Source organism: Populus euphratica, unplaced genomic scaffold (assembly GCF_000495115.2).
Source record: "Populus euphratica unplaced genomic scaffold, PopEup_1.0 scaffold20.1, whole genome shotgun sequence".
Lineage (NCBI taxonomy): Eukaryota > Viridiplantae > Streptophyta > Magnoliopsida > Malpighiales > Salicaceae > Populus > Populus euphratica.
In genome coordinates, this window is record NW_011499854.1 from 1767032 (window position 1) to 1787713 (window position 20682).

The 20682-nt window shown below is 33.2% G+C and overlaps 2 protein-coding genes across 9 annotated transcripts; one reads left to right on the forward strand and one right to left on the reverse strand.

Moving 5' to 3' along the window:
- Positions 1-1671: 1671 nt before the first annotated feature.
- On the forward strand, positions 1672-5426 carry LOC105122613 (EIN3-binding F-box protein 1-like). Its single transcript, XM_011021832.1, has 2 exons — positions 1672-2068; positions 2617-5426. Exons 1-2 carry the CDS (start codon positions 2044-2046, stop codon positions 4560-4562), a joined length of 1971 nt encoding a protein of 656 aa, XP_011020134.1. The 5' UTR covers positions 1672-2043; the 3' UTR covers positions 4563-5426.
- Positions 5427-12110: 6684 nt separating this feature from the next.
- Positions 12111-17802, reverse strand: CIPK27 (CBL-interacting serine/threonine-protein kinase 24-like). Of its 8 annotated transcripts, none has more exons than XM_011021833.1 (14): positions 17476-17802; positions 17310-17372; positions 17122-17193; positions 16863-16970; positions 16687-16761; positions 16512-16565; positions 15854-15979; positions 15249-15338; positions 14928-15044; positions 14561-14680; positions 14054-14170; positions 13531-13587; positions 13342-13416; positions 12111-12482 (listed from the first exon to the last, which is right to left on the reverse strand). In XM_011021833.1, exons 1-14 carry the CDS (start codon positions 17641-17643, stop codon positions 12429-12431), a joined length of 1296 nt encoding a protein of 431 aa, XP_011020135.1. In that variant the 5' UTR covers positions 17644-17802; the 3' UTR covers positions 12111-12428.
- Positions 17803-20682: the final 2880 nt, after the last annotated feature.

Below are 20682 nucleotides of genomic sequence, written 5' to 3' on the forward strand. Positions count from 1 at the left end.
ATTATTAGTGAATTGACTAGTCGGCTTTTTTTTTTTCCCAGTAAAAGGAAATGACTAATTGGGAATCTTGAGTTCATAGTAAAGCACGGATTTATAATTAAACTTGATAAGAATGATGCTTAAGATTAATCGGTAGTGGTAATCCATAAAAGGAAAGCTTACCCCTCAGCGTCCCTCGTATAGTAACTCCGTAACGACAAACATTAAATGATTGCAGAGATGCCATGAACATCCATACCATTGCTTGAATTGAAGATTTTTTAACTTTCCAAGAAAGCACATGCATAAATCATACAAGCTTAACCTCCCCAATCATCCTTTATGTCTCCATTTGTTCTTAACACCAAGTGTTAATCCTATCCCAAACAGTGGACATCATGCTTAGGCAAGTTGTCATCTAAAAAACAGTAACACACTAAAAAGCTGTTTATATTTCTTAAGCAAGGCTGATCAGGGAAAAGATCAGTACAGAAGGGAGACAAACCAGTTGTATTTTCCCAAATCCCAAGTCCCATTGTCCAATAAATACTATCAGAAGCTGGAAGAAAGGTGACAGCAGACTGTAACTAGGTACTGGCCGTGGCCATATACAATGATTCCAGTTCTTGGAAACTTGCAAAAAGCGTGCTCCTGCACAACATGCTCCTTTACAGCCCAAACCACTGCATCCAACCTGTCTTTTGAAGTTCTGAACAACTCATAGATTTTAATCCATTACCATCTCATTCTATGTATGGCAAGAAAATAATTAGTTTGTTCTTTGCACTGCCTGTACTCTTGTAAACTTGTCTGCTCTTGGGAGAAAAATATAAATAGATACATTATTAAATGCAGCAATCTTCTTCACATCACACATGACATCCCTTTATGAAATTGTTTTGATTGATATCTATATGTAAAATATTTTTTTTTAATTTTACAATTATTTGTGAAGCATTTTTAACATGACAATATCAACCAATTTCACTACACCTTTCAAGTGTCAACTATTATATTAGAAACAATAGTATTTTATCTCCAAATAGTACATGACAACAACCTTCCATCTTATTCAAGAAAATCATCCAAAATGAAGAATAACATTACTAACTAATTAAAATATTAGACCCATTTTATCATAATTTTATACAAATAAAATTTTCATACAAAATTCACAATTATTTCATATATATATATATATATATATATATGAAATCAATTATCCATAAAATCTTCATTTTATCATTGTGAACAATAATTTTCTTTTGTAAATCTTACCATTTTATCATTCAATGGTGAACAATAATTTTCTTTTGTAAATCTTAGCATTATTAACAGTACTTTTATTCTACATGTGAATGAATATTTGTTTTTGTGTTATAATCTATTTATTAAATTATTTGTTTGCATGAAATAAATATTTTTTTATATATTTTTACATGATTTTAATGTGTTTATAATTTTTTAAAAATATTATTTTAATTATAATATACTTGTAAAAAACAGTCTCAACCGTGATACCAAACACGTGAAAGAAAATAGACTGAAGATGTGGAAAAGAATGGTTCAAAAACGATAATAAAGGAGGCATGTCATAATTTCTCAAAACGACGACGACAAGAGTGTAGAATAATACAAGAATGGCAGAGGTGGACCGTTGGGAGCGAAAAGAAAACAGTAAAGAGGAAGGATACATTGCATGTTGGCAAAAGCCAATGAATCTCTCTCTCTGCTAAACATTTTTTGATTTCTTTCGTACTATATATTAACACACCACTTGCACTTATATTCTCAAACAACAAACCAAACCAGGAAAGCCAAACCAAAAAAACCAAACCCTTCTCTTCTTTAATTCTCTCCTTTGTTTTCTTTTTTTGCCCTACTCTGTTGGGGTTTCAAGTTCTCTACTCGCTCTTTTTTTTCACTCCTGGTGATGCATTTAAGCTTTCTTGCTTCCTTTCTTATCAGTTTCTTGGTACTTGCTGCTAGTTTGTGTGCCTTTTGTGCTGTTAATCAACGACGCTTCTTCTTCATCTTCTTCTTTTCATTTCAGTTGTTTCAGTCATGCCTACTCTTGTTAACTACAGTGGTAAGTTTTATCTTTTCTATTCTTGGGTGTTTTTGGCTTTCTCTTATACCTTTTGAGGTTTAAAAGTGGATTAATGTTTGTTAGATTTGAGGTATATTATAACATGCTTGTTTGGATTGGAGTCTTGTTTCGGTATGAAAATAGTAGGTAAAGAAATAACCTTGAAGTGCTTTTTTTATTGGTTTTGTGTTGTGTTGTGGCTAAAACATGACCTGTCTGCAAATTAGTTGGATTTAGTTTTGTCTATGAACAAAAGTAATACGAGGATAGATGGAAATTCAGGAAAGGAAGAACCTTTAGGAGATTCGTTATATTATTGGTGGCTTAATTGTGAATTCTTATTTGAGAGGCCTAGATCCTTGAAGGGTTTGTCTTCCGTTGGAAATTCTTAAGAGGCTGCAATTTTTTGAAATAAAAATCAAAGCTTGAATGCTGTTGAGTCTGCTTGCTTCTAATATTGTTTGCATGAATATTTTCTGGCCTCTGTTTACTATATAGAATCTTTTAGAGAGCTTTAGCTTATTGGTGTTTGTTGATGGGTTTTTCAGGAGATGATGAAATCTATTCCGGGGGCTCTTTCTATACAAATCCTTCCGACCTTGGTCGATTATATTCAATTGTATCCAATGTGGATGTATACAGCCCTGCTTGCAAGCGAGCTCGCATTAGTACTCCTTTTCTCTTTGAATCATCTGGGTTCGAGCAGAATAAGCGACCATCAATTGAAGTTCTTCCAGATGAATGCCTTTTTGAGATCTTCAGACGCGTTCCTGAAGGCAAAGAGAGGAGTTCCTGTGCCTCTGTGTCCAAGAAATGGCTCATGCTTTTGAGCAGCATCAGGAGGTCTGAATTTTGCTACAGCAACCCTGTAGCTGAAGAAGAAAAGGAAACAGCAGCTCCTGTTTGTAATGATGTTGAAATGGTCTCTTGCGAAGACAACGGGGAAGTTGAGAGTGATGGTTACCTTACCAGGTCCTTGGAAGGAAAGAAAGCAACAGATATGAGATTGGCTGCCATTGCTGTTGGGACAAGTAGCCGTGGGGGCCTGGGCAAGCTGTTGATCCGGGGAAGCAACTCTGTTCGTGGGGTTACCAACCGTGGTCTATCAGCAATAGCACGTGGTTGCCCTTCTCTAAGGGCTCTTTCTTTGTGGAACGTTCCTTTTGTCGGGGATGAAGGTCTATTTGAGATCGCCAAAGAATGCCATTTGTTGGAGAAGCTTGACCTTGCCAACTGTCCTTCAATTTCCAACAAGGGTTTGATTGCAATTGCTGAGAACTGCCCTAATTTGAGCTCTTTGAATATTGAATCTTGTTCTAAGATTGGTAATGAAGGCTTGCAAGCAATCGGAAAGCTTTGCCCTAGGTTGTATTCAATCTCTATTAAAGACTGCCCTCTTCTTGGGGATCATGGAGTATCAAGTTTATTATCTTCAGCTTCTTCGGTATTAACAAGGGTGAAGCTTCAGGGTTTGAACATCACAGACTTCTCTCTTGCTGTAATTGGGCACTATGGGAAAGCTGTTACGAATCTTTCCCTTAGTGTTCTCCAGCATGTTAGTGAGAGAGGCTTTTGGGTCATGGGTAATGCTCAGGGTTTGCAAAAATTAATGTCTTTGACAATTACTTCATGCCGGGGGATAACAGATGTGAGTCTTGAAGCTATTGCGAAGGGTTCCTTGAATCTGAAGCAGATGTGCCTCCGCAAGTGCTGCTTTGTGTCTGATAACGGGTTGATCGCTTTTGCCAAAGCTGCCGGATCTCTTGAGAGCCTCCAATTGGAAGAATGTAACAGAATTACCCAGTCAGGGATCGTTGGTGCGCTTTCAAACTGTGGAACAAAGTTGAAAGCTCTTAGTCTTGTGAAGTGCATGGGAATTAAGGATATGTCTCTCGGAATGCCAGTGCCCTCTCCGTGCAGCTATCTTCGATATTTGTCAATTAGAAATTGCCCAGGATTTGGCAGCGCGAGCTTGGCTGTGGTAGGGAAGCTGTGCCCTCAACTTCAGCACGTTGACCTAAGTGGGCTCTGCGGAATTACAGATTCTGGGATTCTGCCACTGTTAGAGAGTTGTGAGGCAGGTCTTGTTAAGGTGAATCTTAGTGGTTGCATGAGTTTGACCGATGAAGTAGTTTCAGCCTTGGCTAGGCTACATGGTGGAACCCTTGAATTGCTGAATCTGGATGGTTGCAGAAAGATCACTGATGCTAGCTTGGTAGCAATTGCTGAAAATTGTCTGTTTCTCAGTGACCTAGATCTGTCAAAATGTGCAGTCACTGATTCTGGCATTGCTGTGATGTCAAGTGCAGAGCAGCTCAATCTTCAAGTCCTATCCTTGTCAGGATGTTCTGAAGTATCAAACAAGAGCTTGCCTTGCCTAAAGAAAATGGGCAGGACCCTGGTGGGGTTGAACCTCCAAAACTGCAGTTCAATTAGCAGCAGCACAGTTGAGCTGCTTGTAGAGAGCCTGTGGAGATGTGATATCCTGTCATAATCAGGGAGGAAAAAAGATAATGCTCATTCACTGAATCAAATAGTTGGAATCAAAGGCGTTGAACTGGATAAGGAGATTCATGCACTCCAGTTCGTCTATACATAGTAGAAGGATAAATTTCATGCAGTCAGCCTACACGGGTAGGAGCGTTCAGCATAGTTTTTGGCCCATCATCGGTGGGTCTGCTAATAACTGGGTGGCTTGGTTGTTTCCATGGACCTTTGGCAGATCACTTCTCCATCCTTTTTTGCAGGCTTTCTTCAGACAGAAAGCCTGTTGTAAATGTTCTGCCCCCATTGATGTGAGGCCTCCTCTTTCGTGGCATGGTTTCTTGAGAATTCAGTTACCAAAGCTCTAGTAAGAATTTCCACTTGTGGCTCCTCCATTTCCTATACCATCTATGGTCCTTGTTATGTTTTGCTGGATGTGACTTACCCCGTGTTTTAGCTCTTGTCTTGCAATCCTTTGATGTTTTGTGATGACTAAGCTTTCTTTATTCCGATCTTACCAAGTGGGTTGCTTTTATTATTAAAAAAAACTCTTGTTAAATTCAGTTCTCAGTATCGAGAGTCTTTCAGTGCTCGAAACTCTCCCGTGTTGGTTTCGTGGTTCTTATGTGTCCTCTGTTGTTATCGTTTGTTCTCTTTCATTCCAGTTTGTAAGAGTGGGTGCTTTGGGCAGTTCTGTACCAGGTTGCTTCAGATTTGCAGGCTTTGGCAGTGGCAGCTGGATCGTCCTCTGCTATGACAACTTCATTTCAGTTGTTTTTGTTTTTGACAAATTCCTGGTATTTCTGGCCTCTTTGTATATGAATTGTACTCTGTAACTGCTTCAATAAAATGCAATATTTCCATATTGTATTATCCATTTCTGTTGAAAAAATGTCAATGGAGAAGTCTCCACTACAGATTCCAGAATTTGAATGCAGGAACTTTAATCTGGTTTCATTACCACAGTTATCTTAGGAGTTAGGACTGATGTGTGACAGTTCTGGTAGTAGATTACCATAATATGATAGGACCAGTGGTTGCAATGCTTGCATAACCAGAAACCTGATATGGTGGTCTGGGGTTTGATGGAGAGGAAGTTGAGGTAGTCATGGTGGTGGCAGCCACAAGAGAGAACACTGTTTATGCCATCAACAAAAGGATTTCATGTTTTCAAGTGTGTTTCTGCTAATGATTAGCACTTGTTATCACATTTACTTTAGAGATTGAAAATACGTTGTTTTGAAAAATAGCACTCTTTGGCAAAGAAAACTGGAAAAATAAAACTACAATTTTGATGAAATCATAAAGTTTTTATGAAGCAGTGAATGAGAATCGTAACTTTGGACGATATATAAATGCCATAAACTGAGAGATTGAAAATACTTTGTTTTGAAAAATAGCACTCTTTAGCAAAGAAAACTGGAAAAATAAAACTCCAATTTTGGTGAAATCATAAAGTTTTTATGAAGCTGTGAATGAGAATCGTGACTTTGGACGATATATAAATGCCATAAACTCTTTTTACTCCTCACATTTCCGTAGTCTCTCTCCTCCTGAACCATCAAAAAAGCCCTTCCACAGCCTCCCCCTTCAAACAGCATTTAATTGATCAGATTAAATCAGCTTTAGATATGTTCAGATTAAATTAGTTTTAGATACGCTGTTTAAAAATTATTAATTTAAATTTTACAAATCTACAATCATTAAAAATTTACATGATTGATACATATAAATTAGACTAAACATTTATATTAATAAAAAAAATCTAACTTAATATAGTAAATAAAGGAAAACATCATCGAATTAAATCACATTAAAATAATTAACAAGTTAAACTCAAGTTCTCAAAGGACAACTAATTAAATTACTATGGTCATCAAATAATCGTAGTATTAGTTTGATCCAATCAAATTAAAATAAGTAATCCTCGGACTATACTCTTTCAATTAACAATCAATGATATTTTTTTAATATTTTTTTAGGCAAATGGTTTTTGTTATAATAGACTAACAAAAACAACATTAAAATATTAAATCACTGTCAAGTAACTTTAATGACTTGTGCTATTTTGCCTATATTTTTTAAGGGGTGTTGATAAACAAAAATAGCCTATATGGTATGGAAGTGAGGACTAAAATAGTACCATAGTGACGATTTACCAAAAATATATAGGGCATAGATATTTTATTGTAGTACTAGATATATTTTATTATGAATTGTTATAATAAAATTACTTTTTAGTTATTAAGTGAAAAAGAAAAAAGAAAAGTGGAAGCTTAAGGGAGGGAATACTATGGTTTTTTCATTGGTTTATTGTTCATTATAAGATTGTTAATGATATGTTAGTTTTTTTTTTTTTTAGTTTTTTGCATGGTAAAAATATGCTTTTACCCTCAAGGTCAACAAGATTTAAAGTTGTTGATCAAGGGATTTTTTTTTATTTTTTATAGACTTTTAAACAGTAAAAATATTTTTAAAAAAATCAAAAAAATATTGAGCTATTGACCAAGGAGTTTTTTTTTTTACTTTTTTCGTATACAATTAAAATACATCTTCGACATTAGAAAAGACAAAAGACAACTGCATTCGGGGTACTTTTGCACTTTCACAAAGGCTTTTTGGTAATTACAAAGGTCACCTTCTATCGTGTCTATGGAAGCATCATTGTACTCTCTTTCTTATGGTATGACACATGACGACATATGATGGTCAAATTATTACTGATAATCATTTCCTTTTCTTCTTTTTTTCTTTTCAGATAAAGTGCATAATTATCCTCTTTGTTATTGCTTTTAAAATTCTAATCCTCATTATTTAGATTTATAATTCTGTTCTTATTTGCTTTACGAAAATTTTATTTCTTTTCAATTTATTCCTTCAATTACAATTTCTTATATGTTTTGTTTTTCATTTTGGTACTTATTGTTTTGATTTTTAATTTATTTTTTGGCTCTTTTGTTATAATTTTATTGATTTTTAATTTCATCATTCAATCAAAATATATGTTATTTTATTTTTTTTAATTTGACTTTTATTCTTTTGATTTGTTTTTCATTTGTTATAGCTATTTTCATTTAAATTAACCATCAAGTTGAGAATTTTTGTTTTTCTTTAATAATTTTTTTCACCTTCATTCTTTTAATTAATTTTTTAAAATCCTTTTGTGTAATTGATTTTTGTCCTAATTTCATCTTTCAATATTTGATTTATTAGGGTTTCTACTTTGTTTTTTATTTGTAGCGTTTCTGATCTAATAACTTAGGTCAAGTGTTTGAAATGTTAATGTCGTTTGTCGTATTTGTTTCTTATTTTATATTACGATCTTATCGCTATGCATTAGGTTTTTTTAATAGTGGTTTTATGATTATTTTCAATTTATTTTCTATAGATTTATCTTAGTCTTAAGACCTAGGTTTTGCATGTTTGGTTTTTGCATGCTTTTTTTTTATATATGGAAATATTTTTAAAATTGTGTTGTTTATGTTTGGTTTTTGAAGATATTATTACAATTTTTTTTATAGAAGTGAAATTTATTTTTTAAAATAAAAATATTCATTTTTAATTAATATTTCTTATATATTCGGTGTTTTGTAATATTTTTTTGAGGGTATTATTTTATCCAGTCAATTTCATTTGTATTTGTATTTATATTATCTTTTATTAATTTAAATAAACAAGTTCAGTAAACATAATTGGGTAAATATTTATTTTTTTATGAATGAATATCGGAATCTATATCTATCTCTTAATTTTTTAGTTATTATTAATGTTTTTTTCTCCATTTAAAAAAAATAGTTATTAATTTATTAAGTTAGATGTTTGCATAAATTTTTTTATATGAAAAAATACATTAAAATAGTTAGCACTAGTTGGATGCCCACGCTATGCGGCAAGTTCACTTTTTATTTTCATAAAAACTACTATAAAAATTTATAATATAAAAAATAATATTTTTTAATATTAATAATAATGGTTTTTCAAATTTATTAATTATTTTATCAGTAATATTAATTATAATAAAAATAATAATATTTATAACATAAATAATTATATTAAGAATTTTAAGGACTATTGCAACACATAATAATATTTTTTATATCAATACTTTGAATTATAATAATGGTTATAACACAAATAATGTTATTTTTGTTCTGAACACTTTAAATTATAAGAGAAAAAAATAATATTTATATCACGTATTATTATATCAATAAATGTGGTTAAATGTGAATGTGTCCAACCCAAACTTGGGTTTGGGCATGGCTGTGTATCCCAACCCCAAGTTAGACATTGACGCGTTAATACCCAACTTGGGTCTGGGTATGGCTACGCGCCCCAACCCCTCGGTGGGCGTGGACACGTCCACGTGCAACTAGGGGTTGGGTGTGGACATGTCCAAATCTACTTGGAGTTGGGTATAGACACCTCCATACCCAACTTCAGGTTGGGTGTCGACGCATCCAGACTTTTAATTACAATAAAAGTAAAAATAATTATAACACAAATAATACTATTTTTAATATTAATACTTTTAATCATAATAAAAATAAAAATAATTACAACACAAATAATATTTTTTATAATATTAATATTTTTTCAAATTTATTATTTTATTAATAATATCAATTATAATAAAAAATAATAATATTTATAACACAAATGATAATATTTTTAATATTCACACTATTAATTATAAAAAAATATTTATAACATAATAATTCTATTAAGCATTTCAAGGATGATTACAACACAAATAATAATATTTTTTATATAAATACTTCGAGTTATAATAAAAATAATAATATTTATAACACAAATATTAATATTTTTTATATGAACACTTTGAATAATAGTTTCAAGGACCCAACTTGGAGGTGGGCGTGCATTTGTCCACCCCTAACTTGAGTTTAGACATGGCTATATGCCTCAACCCCAAGTTGGGTGTGGATGCGTGTAGGCCCACCTTGAGGCTGGGCGTGTACTCATTCAAACCCATCATGGTTTGGGGCTGGGCGTGGACGTGTCCAGACCCATCGTGGGTGTGGATGTGGCTATGTCCAGCCTCATTTGGGGTTGGGTGTGAATGTCTTCAGGCCCAACTTCGGGTTGGGCACAGACGCGCCCAAAGTTTTAATTATAATAAAATTAAAACAAATTATAACACAAATAATACTATTTTTAATATATTACTTTTAATCATAATAATAATAAAAATAATTATGATACAAATAATATTTTTCTTATATTTTTTTTCAAATCTATTATTTTTTATTGATAATATCAATTATAATAAAAAATAATAATATTTATAATATAAATAATTCTATTAAGAATTTCAAGGATAATTACAACACAAATAATAATATTTTTATATCAATACTTAGAGTTATAATAAAAATAATAATATTTATAATATAAATAATTCTATTAAGAATTTCAAGGATAATTACAACACAAATAATAATATTTTTATATCAATACTTAGAGTTATAATAAAAATAATAATATTTATAACATTGGAGCTACCTAAACACCACGTGCCACAAACACATCTAGACCCAACTTGGGGTTGGGAGCAAACATGTATGGACCCAACTTAGGGTTGTCATAAGCAATCAAGCCTATTGTCAAGACCCAAGCGCCAGGTGGCACTTAGGTCTGCCCCTTGCATTGGAACTACCTAAGGGCCATATAGCACATGGATCATGGCAAAGGACTTGATTATCTAGCGTTTGAGGCAGGACCTAATTGTCTTGTGTCCATCGTCATATACACAACTCAATGAGTCTGGCATGACCCAATTCTATTGGGTCTTGATGGAATATTTTAAATATTTTAATTTTTATTATAATTAAAAGTATTACCATTAAAAATAGTTTTATTGGTATAATAAATAGTATTTGCGTTAAAAAATATTATTATTGTTATTAAAATTTAAAATATTCATATAAAAAATAATATTATTTGTGCTATAAACATTATTATTTTATTTATAATTATTAGTATGAATACTAAAAATATTATCAGTTGTGGTATAAATAATACTATTTTTATCAGAAGTAATACTATTATAATAACAATGGGTAGTGCCACGTTGTGCTTGGTCTGCCCTTACACCATGTCGCGACAGAGCTGCTGTAGCAATCGAGCCTTTGTCAAGACTCATATGCCAGGTGGCACTTGAGTTTACCCCTCGCAGTGGAGCTGTCCAAGCGTCAGGTTACTTTTGGGTTTTCCAAAGCCCTACATGGCACTGAGGGCTGCCATAGCCGATCGGGCCTTTTGCTAGGATCTAAGCATCATGTGGTGTTAAGGTCTACCCCGTGTACTTTAGCCCCCTAAACACCAGGTGACACTCAGGTCTGCTCCGCACAAGGGCCGGGGAACCCAAGCGCTAGCTGTCCTTGCATGGGCAACACCAGCACTAAGTGCCAGCTCTCCTTGGTTTGCAGTCCTACCAAAACTTGTAATAATAATTTTCTCTCTAACTATCCTTTCAATGCTAAATGCACATCAATGAAAAGACAACTCTATCCCTTTCCCATTAGCATTACAACTCTTTGTGCTAAGGGCTAGATTACTATTATACTATTTCAATCAACAATATTTATATCCATGTAAATAATAATAGGAATAATAAGCTCTTTTAGTATATTATGTAATATCTAATAATTTTTATGTTTTTTTTTTTTTAAAAAAAAGAGATTAAAACCCGCTGTCGATAGGGGGTTAAGTAGCCTACTACATTTATAGACGCAAAGGAAGTATCTTAGACAAGGGTACTGTTTGTCTCTCCATGGATGACTTCTTGTGTAGCATGCAGGAAAGGCCTCAATAATGCATATTTAACGAGGACTACCATTGCAAGGACTACCATACTAGCACTATCCCCTGGCTAATGTCTTGTCACCATTTATGCTGCTTGCATTTACAATCAAAGAGGGTTCATTTCTGGTGAACGATGGACAAGGCAAGTGAAGAAGACATCATAACTTGCTTAAAGATACAATGCCAGTACAGTTAGCAAATTATTTTAATTTTATGTGTTAATTTCCCAATTTATCCAAAACTTTCATGCAAGAGAATACCAACTTCTCTCCTCCAAACAATTGCGAAAACTATATAATATTATTTATAAAGTACAAGTTTGAAGAGAAGGGAGAGGAGGAAGATGGAAGACAAGGTTAGTTGATAGCCATGGTCATGGCAGGCAAGCAAGAGAATAATGTAATGCAGAAGCATCTAACGCGGCAGAAGAACAAGTGCGCAGTGGTGGCAATGGAGATAAGCTATACGGAAGAACCTCGATCACTTTCCTAATCATTAGGATTTCCTTCGCATCACTAGTTTTAAAACAAAAAAGGAAATTAGACCCCTCAAAGCCATGGTAGGGAAAAGCAGGAAGTAGAAGTAAGAATAACAAATTCATTCGAATCCTATAAATACCAATCCAAACTAACATGGAGAAAGTTTCGTTTTTAATAATTTACTTCTCAATAAATAATAAATATAACATGGATATTATTGTACTCAATATATATATATATATATATCCTGATAGTAGATAAGATATAAACATCTAAATTTCCATAACAAAAACCATGATAACTCCATTGTCATCCCTAGTTAAAAAGAAACTCAAACTCTCAAGTTCTACAATACAACAGATATCACAGCAGCTAATGAACTATAATATACAAGCACTATAATGTATGAACCGGAAACAAGTACATTGCCATGCCATCAATGCCTATTTCTAGAAATTCTTGTCGGGAAGAATATCTTCTTTTTTGCACTACCGGTCAATGATATGCTTCGCACCCAAAAAACTGGATCAGGAAGTCATTGTATGAAGCAGGCTGGAATTTTTGCACCCTTATGGAGATTTCAAGATGATATTTTCTAGCTGAGCGCAGAAGTTCTTGTAGAACTGAAAAGGGAAGCCAATGATATAGGTGTTACCAGCGTTAAAAGATAATAACCTTGCAGGCTATTACAAAATCTGGACGTCTATAATAGCAACAATAGCAAACAGATGAATTCTAAATCACCATCAGATGCTATTAAGACATCTTTAATGAGTTAGCTGATCCACCAAAATCAACAAATCAATGACCCTTAAAACTTCCATTATGAGAGCAAACACTCAAAATAATGCTAGCTAGATATCTCACTGGAGATACCTGAGTGAAGGAAAAATTCTGTAATGCGTGTAATGCCAGCACTACCCAGTATCATTAAAGTGGCAGTTAAGAACATGATGATTTTATATGTCGAAGGAGGATTCTTAGGATTTATTAGCAAACCATAAGAAAATGCGGTTGAACCTAGTCAAACAGTAGGAAGTCAATATCAGAGCTTCCAATGATCCAAAAGTGGAGAACAGGCTGTGAACACAATTTAACAATGAAAGACCAAAAATAATGTGCTGAGGCCATGAGACAAGACATGCAGCAAATATGATCTTTGATGCCTGGAATCACAATATTAAAAATGAACATCATATAAACAAACCATATTGCTAAAGTGGGCTTTTATCTGAGTTGCCTAAGATTCAGCAGGTACTAAATTCCAGTGACCTACTATAACAAAGTTACTTCTGTTCATACATATGATTGCGCAAATCTAACTTCACCCCTCCTCTCTCTTCTCAAGGTTAGATGGTTTCTTAGCACTACTATTATGCATATAGAGTTGGGCAACATTATCGTATTCTTAAAATAAAGAAAAGAGTGTGTGTGTGATTTCTAGATGGCAGGGGAAATTTTTCAGGATTTAAATGAATTCACCTTGTGATATTCAAGAGTTTCCCCAGATGCCTTCCGTGCATCTACCATGAAAAGAGATGGAGCAACTTCATAAACCTGAGCATGAAAGACAACTTTTTGGTATAGTTCTTGTTCTGAAACCACTGACACCTTAGTTTTTGCAGATTAAAAAATTTGAAGAGAGGAATGAAATGAAATCTAGGAAGTTACCTCCAGAACAACTGCAAGATGTCCAGCCTTATTTTCAGATATTCTTTCGAGTCTTGTCTACAAGAATTACTTTCCACAATCAACAGAAATGAAATGGAGATAAGCTCGTTATATCTTATTCAAATCCTACATATCAGAAACTTCATGAGCTGAATTTTCTGGCAATTATTTTTCTGTAGTACCATGAGGTTGCTTGTGTAGTTAGCTTTGTTTGCTAATTCCTGGCTTGTATTTTCTCTTTATCAGTAACATTTTCCACTCTTCTGTTATCATACAATGCCCCATTTCAGGCAAAGAGTGAGGAAAATGTTACAAGAAAAATTCATGGAAATTGCTGCACCAAACCTTGCAGTTTTGCGCAAAATATGTTATTTAAGAAATGCAGGCAACTTATTAGTGGTTTCTACCAAACTGGGGCATATGCAGAACATGATCTGTGGCGGAATAATAGCACAGCACATCAAGAGCATGAATGAAAATGTTAAATTGGGATTTCATACAAATATAACAAGTCAAGTTATACCTTGTAATTACGTGTATGGAACTTGAGATTCATTGATTCCGCAACAGCTTCAAATGCTGAAATTATAACTTTTGCTGGTTTGCGGGATACAAAACGAGTTTGTTGTTTTACATAATCCTGCCAGAGGAAAAGCGCACCATCAGCCAAAACACATTAAGGCACTTCGATTTATTATCACATACAGCTTGTACCAAGGGAAAGGATCTAATAACCACAGCAACTACAAAAAAATCAAGGCACTACGAGAAGCAACAAGATCAATATTGTTCGCCATTACAATGACAATGGTGTTGCTGGATATCATAGATAACATTCTAACTGATGGAAAGTTCAGGAAGTTGATCACATGACTCTTGATCATGTCTCCAACTATCTTATTCTTCGCTTTTCTTTTATCAAATAATCTTGGCCTCGAATGAAATTCGACTCTCAGAACCTTGAACTACAACAGGCTAGACAATAGTTTTGGTCATAACTTGCAGCATAACTCTGAAAAATTTACTGTACCTGATGTCTATCGAACAATGCTGATAGATTCAGCCCTTGAGATAGGGCAATCATCTCAAATGCATTCATTACCACAGGACCGCCCTCACTGTTCTCCAATTGCTCTGCTACATAATGATCCTGTAGTTCCAAGAATCACCAAGTAGAACGAGAAGTAAGAAAGCTTAAAAGGCAATAAAATGATGTCTGCAGGCCATCAGGGAACATTACGGTACCACAAGAAAGTAAAACAAAAGAAAAAACAAAGAACCCACCAAAGAACAAGGGGTATCAGATGATGCATGTTACAATGCATTGGTGATGGTAGCATGCATTCAACTGCAGAATTTAATGCTTGCATTAGTATTTTAAAAGTGATGACACCAACCTCGATGTCATCAGCATGAACATCATCCAAATTCACTTCCTCGTCTTCCCTATGTCCAACAGGCTCATAGTTTTTCTGAAACCATGGATGTTTTTTAATTCCCTCAATCCCTATACGCTGCAGCAACAGAGAACCACTTTTTTCAGATGAAAAGAATACCATGAATACGAGGTGTACTGAACTGATATTCAAGTCATTTCTAATCATAAGTTTCAGACATGATGTGATCCAGACCACAACAGTTTTGCATGTGAGCATTTAATTTCCAGGACAAAGTCCCAGATCAGTTATAAGGTTAATATAATGAAGTAAAGAACTCACAGTTTTTGGATTGGGATCGAGTATCTTATCTATCAATGCTTTTGCCACAGGAGAAAACCAAAATGGACAAGAATACTTCTCAGCATTTATCTATGCATCAACAAGAAAAACAGTTAGGAGTGTCCACATCATGCTTGTGGAAATTATAAATATATATAGAATACAACGCAGTACAACAAGGAAGGTTGTGTTTTGAGGAATAGAACAAGGTGTACAACGACTTTTCACCATTTCCCCATGCATGGTTATGAGAAATGCAAGGGTATCAGTGCCTGTTTGGAACTGAAACCTACAAAGACAAGATACATAATGCTACTATAGGCATAAACATGGGAATGAGTGCCCAGAACAACCAAAAAACAGGAACAAAAAAAGCTGCTCTTGCTATGTCCTTGTACATGCAGAACTGCAAGTGAAGAAAAAGAACAAGTGCTTTTAATTTACAAACGAGGAACCCTTTGTGTTGAATAAAAGTGCCCTAGCTGAACTTGTTAGTAAGACAGTGAATGAGTGCACAATTGAGATTTTGAAAAAATAACTAAATGACATACACGAAGCACTTCACTTGTTCACTTCCTCCAAAAGAAAAAAATGAAGCAGCTAACCTTTCGGCACAAGGTTGGAAGGTCTATCTCCTCAAATGGAAGATATCCAGCCATTAGAACAAAGAGGATGACTCCACATGACCACACATCAGCAGCAGCTCCATCATAACCCTGGTGACCAAGTACCTGATAGGTAGTGGTTTAATGTAAGAAACTGTGTTAAGAAAACAGAGGAACGACACTACACCAGGACATAAATGGAGAAAGTAGCATTCATGATTGGACTACATGGAAATTCCAAAACTACAGATGACTTGCTCTAAGAAACAGTGAAGCTGCAGATGAGCCGTGAAGAAAAGTTCATGTATAGCAGATGAGGAGGAATAAGTTCCACAAAGAACATAGATTAAATTCAAAGGATGAGCAACCAATTCAAAAATATTGACGTTCAATTCTCCATCCTCCAATATGATCCTCAACCCAATGCCACATTAGACTTATCCATGTCCTCAACCAGCAACCCTTTTCCATAATAAAGAACAAATTAAGAAAAGCGGAGAGAAACAATTTGTGAAAAGGATGCATCTCATGTTGGAAATCATACAACAGCGCAGGGTATCAAATGCTGGCTAAGACGGAAAAATTATTTAAAATAATAGAATGCAGATATGGCACGAGAGACCAAATCATATATTTTCACCGTCTTTTGAGAATATACCTCAGGTGCAACATAATTTGGGGTTCCACACGTTGTATGAAGAAGTCCAAACCCCTCCATTTTTAAGTAGAAATAAACACGGACAAAACACACACGGTTAGAGAGAGATGGGTAAGAAAAATCGATAGCATGTATATGTGTGTGTTTATTCTAAGTAAGATAATCGTATGCTTACTTTCTGGCGCAACGCGCTCAATCCAAAGTCTGAAACCTTCAAATTCCCAAAAGCATCAAGAAGGAGGTTTTCAGGCTACACAGAAAAAAAAAAAAAAAAAAAGACTTAATCAGAGCAGGGCCAATCAGAAAATCAACAAGTAAAATGCTCAACTACACAATCTGTTGCTTGTTCACCTTCAGGTCTCTGTGGTACACACCCTTCCGGTGACAGTGAGCAACAGCATCTATAAGCTGCTGAAAATACCGCCTCGATTCATTTTCGGAAAGTCTTCCTTGATGAACCTGTACATCCATCCATCCACATCAAGAAGGAACACAAAAATCCTTCCCTAGTATATTTGCTAAACTAACCACTAGCATTAATAATAGTTTTACTTAGAACCTCTCAGCATTTCCTCAACATTTCAAGGCAATATAAGCTAAAAGCACTTACAATTTTATCAAATAAATCTCCTCCAGTAACAAACTCAAGAATTATGTATATCTTCGTCCGGCTCGACAAAACCTATAATTCAATCAATCAATAAATCAAAATAATTAAGCAATAATACCACAAATAAATTTAAAAAAAGGGACCATAATTACCGGTAAAAAAGTAATAAATAAATAAATAATAATCACCTCATGCAGCCTAACTATGTTAGGATGCCTCACAATCTTCATGATTGATATCTCTCTTTTTATCTGTCAACCCAGAAAATTAACCTTACTTACCTCCTCTCTAACTTTCAAATAAATAAAAATGATCACTAAGTTAAAAGAGAGAGATTGAGTGGTGATAAGCTACCTGATCAACCAATTTGTGCTTGAGAATGGTTGATTTAGCGAAAATGTTCATGGCTACGCTCTCTCCAGTTTCTCTATTTTGAGCAAATTTGACCTTGGCGAAGTTTCCTTCGCCAATTGTACGGCCAACTTCATAGTTTCCTACCATTCTCGTTACTTTCTTCATCATTATAATTACAATTAATCAGCTCATCTTTTCTTTTCTTTTCACCTTCAATCTAAAACTCAAAACTGCAAGAATCGAAGTCTGTTTGATTACAGGAGGAAACATAATAACTTTTGAATTTTTAGAGGAATTTACGTTAATGATGACCAAAGGAGATATATATATATATATATATATATATATAAACACATTCAACTTTTGGATTTTAATAGTGAAGTGACTCTTGCACATTTGATTGATCCACAGGAAGGTTCGCTGTGTTGGTTTCTATAGGAAAAAAAAGACAAAAGGGGAAGGTGACCTTCACAGGGATGGGAAGGGGTTGTTCCGCATTGCGGTTGGTTAAAATTTATTTGTTTTATTTAAAATTATTTTTTTAATGATTTTAATAGTTAGACATATTAATATTAAAAATAATTTTTATTTTAATATATTTTTAATTTTTAAATAAAAAATACTTTAAAATAACACTACCGCATCACAGCTTCTAAATTTTAAAGGGATATAAAAAAAAAATAGATTGATGTTTCTCAGTCCCTTTTTGAGATATAGAAGCAGGATATGAAGGGAAAAAAAAAAAAAAAGCGGTGAGAAAATCTTAGAAAGAGTTGCCAAGAGGCTATCTTAAAAGTATCTTCAACGGAGCTGTTAAATAAATAATTAAAAATAAAAAAATAATATTTTGATTTTTCTTTACTTGTTTTTCATATTTCAAAGGAAAAACCAAACAAAATATTAAAATATCATTTTTTCCCTACAAATATTATTCCCACATATATCTCAAAAGACCTAAAATTAATAAAGTGAGGCTAACAAAAAAAAACTAATTAAATATAGCATGTGAAAAAAAAAATATCATTAAAATTATTAAAAAAATAAAACATATTTATTTCATAATAATAAAATTAACTTCTTAAATAGCTTTTTTGCATTGGAGCCCACATGATAAAAAAAACTATAATTATACTATTTAAAATGATATTTTACCAATTTATCTCATTAAAATAGTATTTATTATTGAAAATGCTCTAAAAAAAGAAAAAAAAGGAATGAATAACTTGGGAATAGAGAATGGACAGTCTAATCATGGGCGTCATGGATGTCGCGCTCGACTAACTGAGTAAAAAAAATGATTCCCACAATGAACATTCCAGATCATCCTAGCTCAGGTTAATAACTACTGTTGTGTAAAAAATTTGAATAACTAATTAAATTTAAAAATAATTAAGAATATAAAATTATAAAAAAATTAATTAAACTGATTAAATTATTTAAAAGAATATTCAGTTTAATTTGATTTTAGTTTGGTAAGCCTAGAACTAAAAACTCAAACAAAAAAAAAAATTAAATTCAAATCAAGTCCATTAAAAAAATTCAAAAAACATCTAAAATACAATATAATTTTATGTTTTTAATATGAAATAATAAAATTTAAATTAAACTAAATCGAACTGAAACAAAATTATCAATCAATTAGGTTTTGATTTTTAATATAAAAAATCAAATTAAATTAAAATGGATCAATTAAAACTTGTTTTGATTGTGTTTATTTTTTTAATTTTACAAAATTTCAGCTAGATATTTTTTATAAATAAAAATCAAACTAAATTAAAAATGATCATCTCTCTCCTATCATATCATACCCTATCCTAGATTATCTCTCCTTGTCCTTCATTTTTTTAATTAAGGTTTTATCGCTAAAATATGCAAGTGGTGTTTCGTGAGTAGGATGCTAGGATAACAACGATGATCGACAAAATGGTAACCATAGGGAAGGGTATAATCCAATGCCCATTACACATGTTTATTGAAATGTCAGTTTTGTTATAGATTGGACAAGGATTATTTATTAGTTTTATTAATTATTGGCAAAACCTAGGAAGAATAAATTGGAGTGGAAGAATAAATGGGAGTGGCTGACTTAAGAGTACAATACCAAACATGAAAATGATGGTGGCTTTAATTTAAAGTTTGTAAAGAAAAGAGGAATGATAATTTATGTATCTGTATGCAAAGATTAATCATAAACCTTTTGAATTGTGGCCACGAAACTAACATTGATGCTACTAGGAGAGCAAAGCATTCTATGATTAATCTGCCTTTTTTGTTTTATTTAATTTGATGTTTCTTCTTTACAGGTCGATGCTGCTGAAAATGGAGGATATGAAGGTGAAAAGTAGCCTGATTATAATCGTAGCCAGTAGAGTAGAGAGATTGTTTTTTTTCTTTTTTTAGATTAATATGCATGTTTTATAAAATTTAAAATAAATAACCATGTAAATTTTTAATAGTTATGAGAAAACTTAAACTTTTATGATTGTGGTAAAGGAAAGAAGGTGCCTGAGGAGCAATATATGGCATAAGAAAGATATTGAAATTAGAAAAAAAATATATGTTGACATTGGTTAAACTTTTACTTTTAGTTTCAGAACATTTTTATGCGAATAGCTTGATATCGATCATGCTAATAGGCTTTATCTCTTGCGATGAATATTTGACAACATAATGAATATAGGTATTCTCCAGCCCAGGATTCCTGAGGGGACGAGCTTTGATGCCCGTGATTTGATTGACAAGTAAGATTGAGTGAGATTCCAAGACATAAATGTTATTTATCTGAAAATATAACATATTTAAAGCATATGATTTCATAAAGAAGATTATTTGAGTTTCCAACGAGCATAGGCTAGAGAGGTGAACTCGTTATGGTGACTAATGAAACTTATTTACAAGGAAAAAGGCTGTCTTAATGTGTGATATATTTTTTGAATAATTAGGTCTTTTTTTTTTGTTCGGTATTAATATTGGCTGAGTGATGATGCATTTAGGTTAATCTTATGTTTCTTGAATTTGTTAATTTATCTGAAGGTGCAGCCTATGCCTTGACATAATCAAGCTGAAAAGGAATAATTAAGGCGATGTTGTGAATGGTTTGGAGAGTTAAGTTTTTCTGAATTTAAGTGGGTTGAGTGGTTTTTTGCACATTATGATTTTCCACTGCAAGCTCCCAACTTTGTTCTCCCAGTTTCTTTCCTAAACTCT

Excerpts from the sequence above, each read along its gene's own strand:
- LOC105122613 (XM_011021832.1), top strand. The coding sequence starts at position 2,044 with ATGCCTACTCTTGTTAACTACAGTG. Across the intron at positions 2,069-2,616 it reads TACTCTTGTTAACTACAGTG|GAGATGATGAAATCTATTCC; the intron begins GTAAGTTTTATC and ends TGGGTTTTTCAG.
- CIPK27 (XM_011021833.1), bottom strand. The coding sequence starts at position 17,643 with ATGATGAAGAAAGTAACGAGAATGGTAGGAAACTATGAAGTTGGCCGT. Across the intron at positions 16,971-17,121 it reads GAGATTTATTTGATAAAATT|GTTCATCAAGGAAGACTTTC; the intron begins GTAAGTGCTTTT and ends ATGGATGTACAG. Across the intron at positions 15,045-15,248 it reads TCGATCCCAATCCAAAAACT|CGTATAGGGATTGAGGGAAT; the intron begins GTGAGTTCTTTA and ends CTGTTGCTGCAG.